Raw genomic sequence first — 15,107 nt, 5'->3', positions numbered from 1 at the left:
CGGCTTGCCGCGCCCCTCTGGGCCCCCAAAACGAACCCCACGAGACCCCCTCCGCCTTAGCCGCCAAGGCTCACTTACCTACGCCCAACTTCCGGCAACCGGGGCGCGTCCGCAGAGCGCGCCCTGATGACGCAACATGGCCCCACCCACCCCCAGCCGCTCGGAGCTGGACGCGCATGAGCGCGGGATACAGGGCTGCTCCGGGAAAGGAGCCCCTAGCACCGGGCGAAGAGGGCGGGACGAGAGTCGTGCGGAAGGCGTGGCACCGAGGTGGGCGAGGTCCCGCAAAAACTGGTAGAGAAGCTCCTCTTTTGAGGCGGGAATGTGTGTACGCAGGTCGAGCTTTTAAAAATGCCCACGTGTGCCAGTATCCCAGCACTCTGGGAGGCTGATGCCGGAGGATCACAAGTTCGAGCCCAGCCTGGGCGACTTATCGAGACCCTGTCCCTAAATAAAAAATAAAAGAGGGAAAGCTGAGGATGTAGTGAAAGCCCTGGGTCCAATCCCCAGTACCCTCCCCACCCCACCCCCACACAAAAGTGTCAGTGACTTCAGAGGTTGGCAGAAGTTATCGCTGCCATTTGCCAAAAGATGCAACATCAGACAACCAGGACCAATCGCCAGGCAGATGAAGAGAGAGATGAAGGTTGTATATGTGACAGCCAATGAAAGTTGACAGGGATCTTGCCGCTCTTTCTCTTCTCTCCAGCTGTCAAGCCCTAACCTCGCTCCTGCTCAAGAACTGGGTGTCGGCCAGGAGGTGGGACTGCACAGGAAGATTCCTCAACCTGCCCGGGAGCCTTCCCCACAGGAACTCTGGACCTCTCCACACAGTGAGGACAGCAGTGGCTGTTTGTCACCTGTGGTGTTTCTAGGGTTTCATGCCTCATCCTCCCAAGGATCCTCATGGCTTTGTTTTAATATTATCCTAGATCAGAGGCTAGGAAATTTTATTTATTTATATATTTATTTAAGTGGGGGGGGGTTGAGACAGAGTCTTGTTATATAGCCCAGGCTGGCCTCAAACTCATGGTGATCCTCCTGCCTCAGCCTCCAGAGTGCTGAGATTACAGCCTGGGCCACCATGCCCAACTACACTAGGAAAATTTAATTGGCTTGCTCGTATTTAAAGGATTTGGGGCCCAGAATTGTTTGACTCTTGCCAAATAGGAGAATGAGGCCAGGCATGGTGTATACCTGTAATCCCAGCACTTGGAGGTGAGGCAGGAGGATCACAGTGAGTTCAAGGCCAGCCTGAGCTGCATAGCAAGATCTTGTCTCTAAATAAATAAATAAATGAGAATAAATCCAGACTTAGCAAGGATACTTTACTGGAAAGGATTATTCCAAGGGGTGGGAGGGGAGCTACTGCAATACAGAAACCACTGTAACCAAAAGCTCGCAGGTGTCTCAAAGGAGAGGCAAAAGTGATTTTCTTCATAGGAAGATTTTGTGCATGGAACAGTCTGTGTACACCGGACCATCGGAAAGCAAAAGTGTCTCTGCTGGCCACCCACATGGACAATCTGAACTTCCTGCGGTGGCTGCAGGTTGGCAATCAAGGTTCCAGATTCTGGAGCACACCAGTTTTCAGATTAGGGATATGCAGCGAGGATGAATCATCAAGTCTGTGGAATGCTGTTAGAGCAGCACAGAATAGCTTTGCATACCTGGTAACCATCCCCAGACTGTTTTCACCCCTTCAGCTCTGACCCAGCCCTGAAGAGTTGAAGCCACATCTCTCTGTCCCGGGCCACCTGCTGTCTCCGAATGGCCTAGGACAGTGCTCAGAAAGTTCATGTTAACAGAGGAGGCCTGGACATCCAGATGGCTGTGGGGCCCAGAACTAAGGACCACTCCAGGGGTAAATACGGCTCCTCGTTAGGGATGAGGGTACAGCTCACACAAGACCTACCCAAAGCCTGGGTGGGGAAAGCAGGGCAGCCCACTGGGCACCAAGACCATGGAGCATCAAGAAAGATTCAGGGAGGCTGGGTGGGGTGGCATATGCCTGTAATCCCAGCACTTGGGAGGCTGAGGCAGGAGGACCACCATGAGTTTGAGGCCAGCCTGGGCTAAATAGTGAGACCCTATGTCGAAAAACCAAAAGAAGAAAGAAAAGAAAAGTAAAGAAAAGAGATTCAGGGCCCACAGAAAGGCAGAGAACGTTCTCAGACAGTGTGAGGATACATCACAAGACTAGAGAGACTGAGGTCAATCCACTGTCACCACCTGTGCTGCAGTCAGCAGAGCAGGACACACACTTCCCATAGGGGAGCCTCGCACATGCCACACCAGTCCGGGCCACGAGAGCCAGACACGCTCCTGTCTCCCTGCAGCAGAGGTTGGCTTAATGTCTGGGTTTTGTTTTATTTTCTTCCTTCTTGTACTGGGGACTGAACCCAGGGCCACCAGCTACATCCCAAGCCCTATTTAGTTTTATTTTGAAGACAAGGTCTTGTTAAAGTGCTAAGTCATCCAGGCTGAGCTAGAACTTGAGATCCTCCTGCCTCAGCCTCCCAGAGTGCTGGGATTGTAGGTGTTCACCCCCATGTCTGGCTCTGACTCAGTGCATTGTTAAAATCTGTATGAAAGCCCTCTCTGTTCCTGACACTCTGAGCAGCAGAGGCACTGCACACACTAATGGACAGATCTTGGTTCTTAGGTTCTGACAGTGTCTATTTATTGTTCGTTTCAGACCCAAATCCAGGACTCCAACCCAAAACCAGGCTCACTCCCATTTCTGTCCCTGTTGCTGGGGGGATCCCCACACTGGGCACATGGCCCCATCTGTGAGCGAGGGTCCCTTGAGGCTTCTTTGGTTCCGAAGCGCTGATCTCAGCTGGCAATGGCAGCTTCTGACACCAGGAATAACATCTCTGCAGTGCCCCGATTTTGAGCATGAACTTTCCAGGAAGCAAAGTGGAAGGAGAGTGAATCTTCTTCCAAAATCCTTTTGGAAAGACATTTACAGACGTGACCAGAAAGCAACCAGTACCCTGCTAGAGTCTTGTCATGCTCCACAGCACCTTCCTGTACATTTTCTCTGCCCAAGGGACTCCAAAAGGGAGAAATGAACAAATCATAGAGCAGTATCCTTTCAAACAGCACATTTTAGGGAAGTAAAAATATCTCATGTGAACAGGTCATGCACACAGGAACACAAGACACAGAAGATCTGCGTGGATAAGCATTTCCACTTGCTATACATGTTAAGTTTTAAAATACATATCACAACCAGACTGCGACGTAAGCATCATATAAACTACACGTCCCCACGGCTTTGCCACTTTTGACTCCACAGGGAGACTATAAAAGAACACGAAGACCTCTTGACTTGCAGATGAAACTGTCCACTGTCCCTTCCAGGAGTCTCCCTCTGTGGCTGGAGATTTGCTCTGAGGCAGCTGCTCTTCTTCCTTACATGTCATTTGGGGAATTGTCACCACTCTTGGGAATCTTGTGTGTAGGTGTGGGCTTGTAATATGACACATTTTTGCCTTTTGGAGAAAATGTGTTAGGACAAGCTGAAACCCCGGTGGGTTTTCGCCCTGACTTCCTTGTACAGCTACCTCTGCGACCTTTGACCTTCAGCTCCCAGTGACACATGGCCGAACCTCACTCTGCTCCTGCATGAGCTGGAACTCACGTGCCACCCTCCTCTCGTGGTGTGGTGAGAGCCAATGCCATATGCCTGGTCCAGCCCTTGGGACATCGGCTGTTCTCGCCTTGGCCCTTTGCTTTGAACATGCACCCCTTCAAATTGCTTCCTGTCTCTCTCTTTTGAAGGCAGCTTTTGTCCCCAGGTACTGAAGAACCCAAAGGAAGTTGGGGTAGAAAACACGGACATGCATGCTGCATAATTTCCTGCCAACTCTAAGCCACGTGTGGGTGAGAAAGGGTAAGGTAGAAGCTCGGGCGGCCCCAGCATGGGTTCTGGAGAGAGGTGCCCACTGGGCTTTTGTGGATCCCCCCCCACTGCTCCCAGTGCAGTCTTTTTGCTGCTCACCGCCACCTGCTCTTCTTCAAGCACCACCTGCTGAGACCTTTTCACCACTCAGCCCCTAACCAACACTGTGGCCTCCACTGCAGGAAGCCCAGGTACCTGCAAGACACAGGCTCCCACCCTCTGCCTCCTTGGAGCCAACACAGAGCCACAGTTCCTGGCCGCATCCCTTGCCCAGCCCTCAGGGAGGGATGCGCAAGATTCTCTTGAAGGTCTTCCTGAAGTTCTCGTTGCACAGCGGGTAGATGAGCGGGTTCAGCGTGGAGTTGAGGTAGCCCAGCCAGATGGTGAACATGTGCACAGGCTCGCTGCAGCAGCTCTTGCAGAAGGCAATGACCATGAAGAACACAAAGTAGGGGATCCAGCAGAGGATGAAGGCTGCCATGATGCACCCCAGCTGCTTGGCTGCCTTCCGCTCCCGGCTCAGGTGCAGCCCAGATGCATACTGCTGGGAGTGTGAGCGCAGCCTCCTCCATGTGAACTTGATGTAGTCCAGGCCTGTGCTGGACCCACTGCACAGCTGCCTGCCACCCGGTGCCACCTCAAGACTGATGTCAGAGTCTGTGGTCCTGGAGAAGGACTGCCTGTCCACCAACATCCGATCCTCCGGCATGGCTCTGATGTCACATGCGACCTGGCTCTGCTCACCAGGCCCAAGCTGGCTCTGCCTGTGGTCCAGAGCTTCATAGCACCTGCCACCTCCCACTGCCACCATGGGCATCTGCAGAGTGCCTGCCTCTCCACCCTCCTTTTGGCTAAAGACAATCTTGGATGTGGTCACCATGGGGGCTCCAGTCGATGGCATCGGGGCGGGCGCCCCACTGACATCTTTCGACCGCCTTTTCAGATCCTCCCAGAGCGACTCCTTTCCCGACTTCCCTGTGTCCACCTTGGTGCTTTCTGGTCTCAGTTTCATCTCTGAGAAGGAAGGGAGGGACCCGTTGATAAGCTGGCGGTGCTGACAGTGTCGCCGCACGGCCTTGTAGATCCTGAAGTAGAACCAGAGCATGAGCAGGGTGGGCAGGTAGAAGTTGATGATGGCGGTCATGATCTTGAACCAGGTGACATCGTAGAAGTCCGTCTCACACTTGTTCTCCCAGGGCCCCGACGTCGGGGCCATGAAGTGCCAGCCCAGGATGGGAATCACCCACAGGAAGGAGAGAAGCCAAGCCCCCAGGATAGTGGCCGATGCACGTGTCTTGGTTCGGTACCTCAAGTACCTGAGAGGCTGCTGGACTGAGCGGTAGCGATCAATGCACAGGATGAAGACGCTGAAGATGGACGCTGTGCTGGCCACATAGTCCATGGAGAGCCAGAAGAGGCAGAGCGGCCGGCCTAGGGTCCACACGGACATGTGGAGGTAAAGGATGCTCATGGGCATGACCACGGCACCCACAATCAGATCGGCCACGGAGAGGCTGACGATGTACAGGTTGCCCACAGTGTGCAGCTTCCGCTCGCTGCGCACAGCATACAGCACCAACAGGTTGAGCACCACGGTGACCAGTGACACACTGCTCAGCACCACCACCAGAGGCACCAGCCGGGGGCTGGCCGTGGTTGTCCCATTGCCTTTGCATATCCTGTCTTCTGGGGCACAGGAGGAATTGAACAGGGTCATCAGGGTCATCCCTGGGAGGAAAGACACAAGGACAAGGCCGGAGGTCAGACATTCCTGATCACCAGCATCACCTTCCCCAAACTGGGTTGGGTGCTTTTGGGCCATCTAACATCTGCTTACCCAGCTAACATTCCAGGGCTGCCCTTCCCCACTCATTCATTCATTCATTCATTCAATTCATTGAAGCTGGGTATGGTGGATCAGTCCTGTAATCACAGTACTCAGGAGGCTGAGGCAGGAGGATTGCCATCAGTTCAAGGCCAACCTCAACTATATAGTGAGTTCAAGGCCAGCCTGAACTACACAGCCGGTGTCAAAATAAATAAATAAACCCAATTATTGAATTCCTGGCATTGTTCTAGGTGTAACACCTATGGCAGTGAATAAAACAGACAAACTCTCAGCCCTCCTGGCGCTTGCAATCTAGGGAGGGAGGTGAGCCAAAACTAAGCAGTAAATAACTAGTGTTAGGGCCGGGTGTGGTGGCACACACCTGTCATCCCAGCACTCGGAAAACTGAGGCAGGGGGATCACTGCAAGTTCAAGGCCAGTCTCGACTACGTAGTGAGTTTGAGGCCAGCCTGGACTATAGAGCAAGACCCTGTCTCAAACAAACAAAACCAGAGTCAGTCTCATCCTGCACATGTTCCAGGAAGGGCAGGCCAGAGCAGATGGGTCCAACCTGAATGCAGTACACTAGTTCCTCTTTGCTGGGCCAAGGAAATGCAGGTGGCATTCAGGGAAAGCTCCTCTTCCTTTCTCCCTGAAGGGAACTGGGGAAGGTGGCTGGTACTATGGGATTCATTTTGGGGGCCAAGAAAACCACCAAGATGCCAGCTCAGCATCCTGCTGACTGAACTCTGGAAGCTTCCTCCAGGATTTTAATATGAGGAATAATGAGATGCCTTCTTTGCTTAGGCCACAGTCCAGGGGGATTCTGCCTGCAGCTGGAATCCTTCCAGCATGGGAGGGTATAGAGGGGTGTCAGGAGGACCCCAATCCCAAAGTGTGCCCAGTAGCCCAATAGGAAGGGTCTCATGCTGTGGTGTGGCTCATTGGTAGAGCATGTACTGAGCATGTGCATGGCCCTAGGTTCAATCCTTAGTCCTGCAAAAATTATTTTAAAAAGAGGAAGAGATGTTTTCAAATGGGAGGGAGGGCTATGTTATTCAAAAGCATATTTATCATTTCACGTTCCTTTTTTTCTTTTTCTTTCTTTTTTGGATTTTTGAAACAGGGTCTTGCTATGGAGTCCAGGCTGGCCTCAAACTCACTGTGTAGCCCAGGCTGGCCTAAGCTCATGGCAATCCTCCTGCTTCAGCCTCCCAAGTGCTGGGATTACAGGTGTGCACCACAACCATACCCGGCTGTTTCACTTTCATATTTGAAAAACAAGAAGCATCTTTTTATTACACAAGCTGTGTCACACTAAACCTCTACTAGTGAAGGCTACACAGAAAACAGCTGGTGTCTCCTCTACCTGTGTCCTCAAGGAGGTGGTGTGCGTGTGGGCTTCTGCTCATTGTCATAGATTCCTGAGATACAGGTAATGAACTTATAAAGAGAATAGGTTCATTTGGACTCTTGGTTGGGATGTTGGAAGGCCAAGGCGGGGAAGGTGTGGTGGAGCAAAACTGCTCACCTCATGGTAGGAACTGAACATTAAAGGAAAGGTCCAGGTTACCAATGCCCCCTCCAAGGCCACACCCCAGTGACCTAAAAGCCTCCCACTAGGCCCCACCTCTTCCTGCCAACTCCCAGTAGTGCCTCCCCGCTGGCCAAGCCTCCAACACATGGGCACTGGGGGCACTAAAGATCAGAATTAAAGCAGGTGGAAAATGGAAGTAGGGGTTAAAACTTACAGAAAGCAATTGTTAGATTTTCATATTCATTACTAAGTAGTATGATTTTAAGAAAATCTGAGAAATACTGCGTATCAATTTCTCTTGTTCCCTTATTGAAAAGGAAGTTTCTTTTTACATTAAGACAAAGCCAGATAAATTTTGGAGTAAAAAGCTAAATCTATATAATTTTTCAAGACAAAAATCAAGCAACCCCCCCCCCCAAATCGAGCCCCTATGGCATTTGATCCTTTTGTTGGGAAAGCATCCCTTGGGTAGCACTGATTTTGCCCTGGCTCTGCCACTGATTTTCTCAGTGATTTCACAACCTCAATTTGTCCTGGGATGGTGGAATGGAGGTCTCTAGAGATGCCCCCAGGTTCCTCAGAGCCTCCCTTGCTGTGTTTGTTTGACACAGGGTCTCATTCAGGATGGCCCTGAACTCATTATGTAGCCCAGGCTGTCTCAAGCTCATGGTGATCCTCCTGTCTCAGCCTCCCGAGTGCTGAGTGTGGTGGCTTTCCTGCTGTATGCTCCCACATTTTCCTGCAGCCCAGAACTGCCCTGCATGGTGAGAGCAGCCTCCTGCTCTCTGATTGAAGTTCCTCTGGCTCCTTCAACATCTCTCCATCCTGCAACAAAGTCCTGCCTGCCCATGCCACTCTTCCCTCGGGGACCTTCCCTACACCCCCCCTACACCCAGCCAGCACCCTTCTGAGGACACTCCCAAGCCTACGGCTCAGGCTGGTGGCTTTGTCCATCCCCACCACAAACCCAAGCACCTGCAGCTTCACCTGTAGCCCCGCCCAATCCAGCCTGGTTATGGTTGTCTACAGGCAGCCTGGGTGGAGGGAGGTCGCTGAGGCAGGAGGCATCTCTCAGGGTACTGTGTTTCCCAGTGTCTCCCAGAGGAGGATGCAGGAGGAGCTCCCGAAATGCTCTGCAGCATGGCATTCTCAGGGCAGCAGCAGCCTCCCTCTCCTAGAGGTGTCATTCTGTCTGTTCTCAGGGCCTGGGGCACAGAGGGGACAGAAACCTATTTTTTTAATTGTGTGTGTACCATTTAGCATATAAAAGTAATATTTCAAAGAAAATGATTTGTTTTGTGTGAAAATCTGTATTTTTTTCTTTTTGATGCAAAAAGAAAAGTTGCTTGGAGCTGTGATATGCACTGGTAGTCCCGGCTACTTGGGAGGCTGAGGCAGGAGGATCACATGAGCTCAGGAACCTGAGGTTCGCCTAGGCAACAGAGCAAGACCTCATCTCAAAAATAAAAGTTATGGCCGGGGATTTAGCTCAGTGGTTTCACCGCCTGCTGCACAAGCGCAAGGACCCGAGTTCAATCCCCAGTACCTAAATAAAATAAATAAATAAATGTTATGATTGAGTTGATTTCACTGAACTAAAATTTAGTGTAGTATATTGTTTAGGAGTGGAATCTACAAGGTCTGCAATTTACTTTGAAATGAACCAAAATATAGGTTGGATGGATGGATGTTCAGAGGGATGGATAAATGAACAGATACATGTTAGAGTAAAAGGAGCAAAATAGGGGGCCAGGGCGTGGCTGAGGGGTGGCGAGCTTGCTTAGCACACGCAAGGTTGTGGGTTCAATCCCCAGCACCCCCCACACACACACAAAGACCAACATGTAAATTCATAACCTAGGAAGTAAGGATATGGTGTCCGCTGTAAGATGCTTCCAACTTTTCTATTTAATCCGTAAATTTCACAATAAAATGTTGGGAGAAATGTAGCATGTACCATCTTCTTCGCTGATGATTGCATGTTCAATTCTTTATCCCGTTTTCTCCTCCCAGCCTGGATACAGTGTTTTGTACAGAGATTTTTTTTTTGGTACTGAGAATTGAACTCAGGTCCTTGTGCTTGCACAGCAGGCAGTGAAACCACTGAGCTAAATCCTCGGCCTTAGAGATTTTTAAGTTTACAAAAGCTCAGGGGCTGGGGGTACGGCTCTGTGGCAGAGTGTGTGTGTGTGCATGCATGAAGCCCTGGCTTCCATGCCCAGTGCCAGAAAAAATAGAAAGATGAATAAATAACCAAAAGGCAGAGTGCTGTGAAATAGTTCAGGCCTTGTTCATTCAACAAACATTCCCTGGGGCGAGCTTCCTACTCAGTTCACTGGTGGGATTGGAGGAGGAAAATGCACTCTGGTTCCCAGGGCTCCTCCAGTGAAGGATTTCTGGAAGGCAGCAGGTGCTTGGCCTGGGGGACGCGGGGTCAGCTCCCTCCCTCTGGGAGCAGGTGACCTGGGCGCCGGGCCTAGAAAATACTGACCACCCTGAAAGACCGTGGCGGCCACCCAGCTTGATTGCCAGGCCAGTTCCTAGGAAGCAGAGCGCCTTGGGGACAGACTGCTGAGGAACATGAATGTGGGCCACTTCCCAGTAAGAAGGCCAGGCCCGGGGTCCCATGGGGCCAGGCACGGAGACTGGGAATGTACAACGAGGGCAGCAGGGGGACAGGAGAAAAGCGCCCACTGCTCATGAGCCACTGGGGACCTGCCACCCAGCTGGGGCCCCAGGCACCACCCCCCTTTCCCTAGTGCTAGAGATAAAACCTAGGGCCTCTGCACTGTAGGCCAGAGCTCACCACTGAGCCACAGCCTAGCCCTCATGGGAACAATTTTTAAGTGATTAAGAATTTCAAGTAGGCTAGGGTATAGCTTAGTGGTAGAGCTTGCCCAGCACAGCTTTAGGCCCTGGATTTGATCCCCAGCACCACCAGCACACACACACACACACACACACACACACACACACACACACACACAGATTAACTATGTATGTTTGCCAGGTGTGGTGCCAAACACCCGTAATCCCAGCACTCAGGAGGCTGAGAGGCAGGAAGATCGCTAAGATTTTAAGGCCAGCATGGGCTACATAGTGAGTTCAAAGCTTGCCTGAACTCTATAGCGAGACTCTGTCTCAAAAAAAAAAAAAGTTCAAGAAGATGAATGCAGAGCACTGGACCAGGCTTGAAGCTGCTGAGCACTGGGTCTGTCCCATGCCAAGGATGCCAGCCCTGCTCTCTACCTTCCATGCAACCTCAAAACAGTTGCCACGGACTCTCCCCTCCTTCAGGGACCTGCGTTGACAAGCAGATTCATGAGTGGGTGCCCTGTGTTTCTTCTGGAAGGCCCGCAGTTGTGGCAAAGGCACCAGACGTGGGTTCCCCTCTGGTCCTACACCACCCAGGGGACCCCAGCTGGATTGGGCGGCCGCCCATGAGGGCTGTGCTCAGGGCAGATGGAATGGAAGCTGGAGGAGGTGCTGGAGACAAGGACATTTGGGGGAGGCAGGAGGACACCTGTGTGCTGTGCAGGAGCCCGAGCCACACCCACGCTCTGCTACCTGCAGGGCTGGCCCTCGGCTCAGCCTGTGGGTACCTCCTCCCTCCGGCTCCAGGAGGATCAGCTCTGCACAGCCCACAGTGCTGCTGGCTGTCCAGAGTCTCAATGGGGCTGAAGGGAGAAGCAGATCATCATGTCTGCATTAAGGTGATGGCATCGCACCAGAACCATGAGCTACGAGCCAGCAGATGGGTAGGCGTCAACATTCCTTTGAGCCCAGGATGTGGCCTGGGCAGCTGATATATTTGGATACAAGGTCTCACAATGTAGCCTAGCCTGGCCTCAAACTCATGGTGATCCTCCTGCCTCAGCCTCCCCAGTGTTAAGATTACAGATGCGTGCCATTGTGCCTGGCTAATACAATGAATGTTTAAATTTAAAAAATTATTAGAATAGAAGACACATGGGCATTAATCTCCCCTTGAGATACTCTCCCTCACTTCAAAGACATTTGTATCATTGTTGTTGCTACTTTCTGAAAGTCCTTCTTTGTGAGTGTCTCTAGCTGGCCGTCACTGCTGCCTCGATGACCTGAATCCATCCAAAACACTTCCCTTGCACAGTTACTTTAGCTTCAGGGAAGCTGCCAGTTCAGATCCAGTGAATAAGGCAGATGAGGACGTGGCATCATGTTTTCACGAGCCTGCCTTTCTGCTAGATGGCACTTGGCAGCAGCATTCGCGGTCATGTTGATGAGACTGTATGTTGAGACACTCGCATGGAGGACTTCTAGGACAGCTCCAGGAAGTGGCACGAACCACGGGATAAGCATGTTCAAAGCAGGAGGGGCTGGTTCCTGAGGGAGATTCGTGGCAATGTGTCTTTTTTTTTATACTGGGAATCAGACTCAGGGCCTTGCACTTGCAAGGCAGGCACTGTGCTGCTGAGCTATATCCCCGGACCAGTGTGTCTTTGACTACAGTAATTTTTTAAAAGTGAGCATTCACCACATATTTCAATCACACCTCTATGGAAGGAATCAAAGTCCCTGGTGATCATAGAGCTACCAAAGTAGCCAGGAGCACTGACCTCCAGATCCCATGTCTATCTCATTAAAGCCACTATTACTTGGGTTTCTATCACACACAGTGAAACCCAAGCCGATGCGATATGCTGCCCCTGACCTCAAGGAACTGACAAATTAGCATGAGAAGAAAGATCCAAGATAAACAGCATCAAAACAATTAAACTGGGGAAAAAAACAAACTGGAAATTCTAGACTGTGATGGGGACAAGGGGGGACAAGATGGCAGCAGGTGGCAGGACAGAAGAGCAAAGCACTGACTCTCCCCAGGCAGAATGCAGATGTTGGGGAGGACATCAGAGAGGAATGGCTATGTGACCTGGGCTTTGAAGGATGAGTAGGAGTTCACCATGAGGAAGGCAGAGGAATTTAAGGCCAAGTTCTAGGAAGAATGAAAAAGTACACAACTGCATTTGAAAAAGCAGAAGGGAATCACTGACAGTGACTAGCACTAGCACTAGCACTAGCATGGAACAAGGCCAATTCTTTAGCTAATTAAATGGAGTAACAACTCCAGGGTGCAGAGTGTGACCACTGTATGTGTTTCTGAAGTGAGATAATATGGCCAAAGCTATGGTCTGGATAAGTGTCCCAACGGCTCATATGTTCAAGACTTATCGCCAGCCTGTGGAGGAGGCAGGGCCTAGGAGGAGGAAATGAGGTCATGGGGTGTGGTTTTGCAGGGGACACTAGGCCCCACCCCTTTCTATCACCTTTCCTTTCCAGCCACCATAAGCTGAGCAGCTTTGCTCCACCATGCACCTGGGCCATGATGTATTCTTCACCAAGGGCCCAAAAGCATGAGGGCTGGCTGACCATGGGCTGAACCTTTGAAATTATGAGCCCAGATTAACCTTTCCTACTATTAAGTTGATTATCTCTGGCATTTTTGTTACGGTATCAGGAAGGTGACTAACACGAACCACCTGAGGATGTTCCCTCTCTGACAGCAGGGACCCTCCCCTTTCCCTCACTGCCACGTCTTCATGCCTGGCACCGGGCTGACCCATGAGGGTGCTCAGCACATGATATGGTGACAGGCCCCAGGGGGAGACTCGGGTGTACTGTTTACAAGGGTGCCGTTGGTTGGGTAGGGGTTCACCTGTTGGAAGCCTGGTCACCAGGGTGGTGACATGAGGCAGGGGACCTGTGAGTGGTGGAGCCTACTGGGAGGTCCTGAGGTCACTGGGGACCTGCCCTGGGAAGGTAGCTCTCATGGGACCCCTGAAGTCTCAAGAGAGGAAGTGACGCAAACCAGAGCCTGAGCCCTGGGTCTCTCTCTGGCTTCCTCTCTTGTGATGTCATCAGTCCCCATGCATGTGTGTTCCTGCTGGAAGCCAAACCAACAGAAGTGCCCAATTTTGCTCTTCCAGCCTTCAAAACCACGAGCTAAACAACCGCTTTTCTCTGTTCAATTAACCTGCCTCAGGTATTTTGCTACAGTAACAGAAAATGGATTCACTTAGCAGGGCAGCTACAGAATAAAATATGCCATTGTCATTGACAATCACATCTATGGAGCACTGGTAAAAATATGGGAAAATCCTTATCATGAAATGAAATTTATGAAAGACACTGTCCAATGGGGGTAAGTCTATTAACAACAGGTTAGAATGAAGGGAAACCTTTGTTATGTTAATTACGATTAACATAACATGAGTATCGGATGATACTTACTATCTTTTGTATTTCCTAAGATTTCAGGAATGAGATTGTCTTAGGGAAAATAAGAACCACAATCGCTTTTTGTCATTTCTTTTCTTTTGGTTTTTTGAGGCAGGGTCTCACTAGGCAGTTCAGCCTGGCCTTGTATTCACTATGTAGCCCCCATTGGTTTTGAACTCAGAGCGATCCTCCTGCCTCAGCCTCCTGAGTGTTGGGATCACAGGCTTGTATGACCACACCTGGCAACTCTTTTGAGAAACTGGATAAAGAAGATGTGGTTTTTTTATAAAATGGAGTACTACTCAGCCATGAATAATGAGAAACTAGAGACATTTATAGCTAAATGGATGCATACTGACACCATACTCTTAAGTGAAATAAATAGGACACACATGTGTAAATATCGAATAGTATCTCTGGTGTGAGAAACTGAAAGTGTAAATAAGGATTAAAATGATTAAAATGAATAATTGATAATCTGAAATAGGAAGAAAAGGTCCAAAGGGGAAGGGGAAGTGGGAAGGGAAGGGGAAAGGAAAGAAGGGAAAGGAAAAATTATGAGAAAAGGAAAAAATGGAAACAAAGTCTATGTAAATAGGGAAGGGTGGAGGGAGTGAAGGGCGCACAGTGAATGGGGAAAAAATAAGAACCAAGATACATCATGTACAGGTACAAGCACCCAGTGATAAATGTAAACGTACTGTATACCTAAAATGGACCAATAAAAGAATTTAAGGGGGAAAAAAAAAGTGTTTCCATGTAAGTGTCTAAAATTGGATTTAGATAACTCTAACAATAACAATAATTGAATTTTACAATTCACTGAGGATGAGTGGAAACAGATTTCTTCAATTAAAAAAATAAAGAAATATTTTCTCAAAAGATGGTGAGGAATGCTTGGCGCCTCTTTTATTTCCCTGGGTGAAGGTGAGAATTCAGGCTTCCTCTGTTGATGTTTTCTAAAGGGCCTCGCCTGCCGCACCCCATTCCAAGCTTCCCACCCTGGGTTTCGTTCCTTCGCTGTAATTCCAGGAAGGGCGCCACACCATGAGGGGCACTGCGGGGCCCGCTCACATCCTCCCAAGTCCACCAGAGCCAGGTTCCATGCAGGCCCAGGCTTAGCGATGCCACCCGACTGGTGCCCACAGCAGACTGCAGGTGCCCATGCCCCCCCACCCCCCAGCTCGGGCCTGGGAACAGGTCTCGGGGTATCAGCTGACCTTGGGGGTAGCAGTGGTCCCCAGGGCTTTTCTAGGGGTGGAGAACGGGGCCTGCAGAGCATGAGGGCTATGTGGGGACCAAGTCTGAATAGCTGCTCAGGGCAGCCGTCACTCAGAGGCCTGCAGCCAGCGGGGGCTGGAGCTGCCTAGCTTTAAAATGAAGAATCCAATAGGGTTTCTTCTTTCTGGTCCCAGGGGTAGCAAGGAGCTACATCCTCAACCCTTTACTGGACTTTTGAGACAGTGTCTCTCTAAGACACTAAGTTGCCCAGGCCATCTCAGGAATGATACAAATGTCTAAAATTAGATTCAATACTCAGTGAACATCGACAGCAGCTGAATTTTACGATTTATTTG

At 50.5% G+C, this 15,107-nt stretch overlaps 2 protein-coding genes across 3 annotated transcripts in view; both read right to left on the bottom strand.

The window, feature by feature from the left end:
• Positions 1–168, bottom strand: part of Atg7 (autophagy related 7) — a 247,482-nt gene extending 247,314 nt beyond the window's left edge. Inside the window, 1 exon segment of the mRNA XM_087207180.1 lies at positions 79–168. The gene's annotated coding sequence lies outside the window, so the exon portion shown is untranslated.
• A 1,142-nt stretch (positions 169–1,310) lies between these two features.
• Positions 1,311–15,107, bottom strand: part of Hrh1 (histamine receptor H1) — a 54,953-nt gene continuing 41,156 nt past the window's right edge. The window contains exons 3-4 of one of the 2 annotated variants that reach the window (XM_087207176.1): positions 8,263–8,480; positions 1,311–5,638 (exon numbers count right to left, since the gene is read on the bottom strand). In XM_087207176.1, the coding sequence (XP_087063302.1) occupies positions 4,188–5,638; positions 8,263–8,422 (1,611 nt within the window). In that variant the 5' untranslated portion in view covers positions 8,423–8,480 and the 3' untranslated portion in view covers positions 1,311–4,187. The remainder of the gene's footprint in view (positions 5,639–8,262; positions 8,481–15,107) is intronic. The other variant, XM_087207177.1, reaches the window with a different exon arrangement.

Source organism: Heterocephalus glaber, unplaced genomic scaffold (assembly GCF_053883595.1).
Source record: "Heterocephalus glaber isolate CG9 unplaced genomic scaffold, H.glaber_assembly_v1.0 deba00000768, whole genome shotgun sequence".
Lineage (NCBI taxonomy): Eukaryota > Metazoa > Chordata > Mammalia > Rodentia > Bathyergidae > Heterocephalus > Heterocephalus glaber.
Note: the sequence above shows the minus strand (reverse complement) of the source record. Positions and strands in the feature narration are given on the sequence as shown.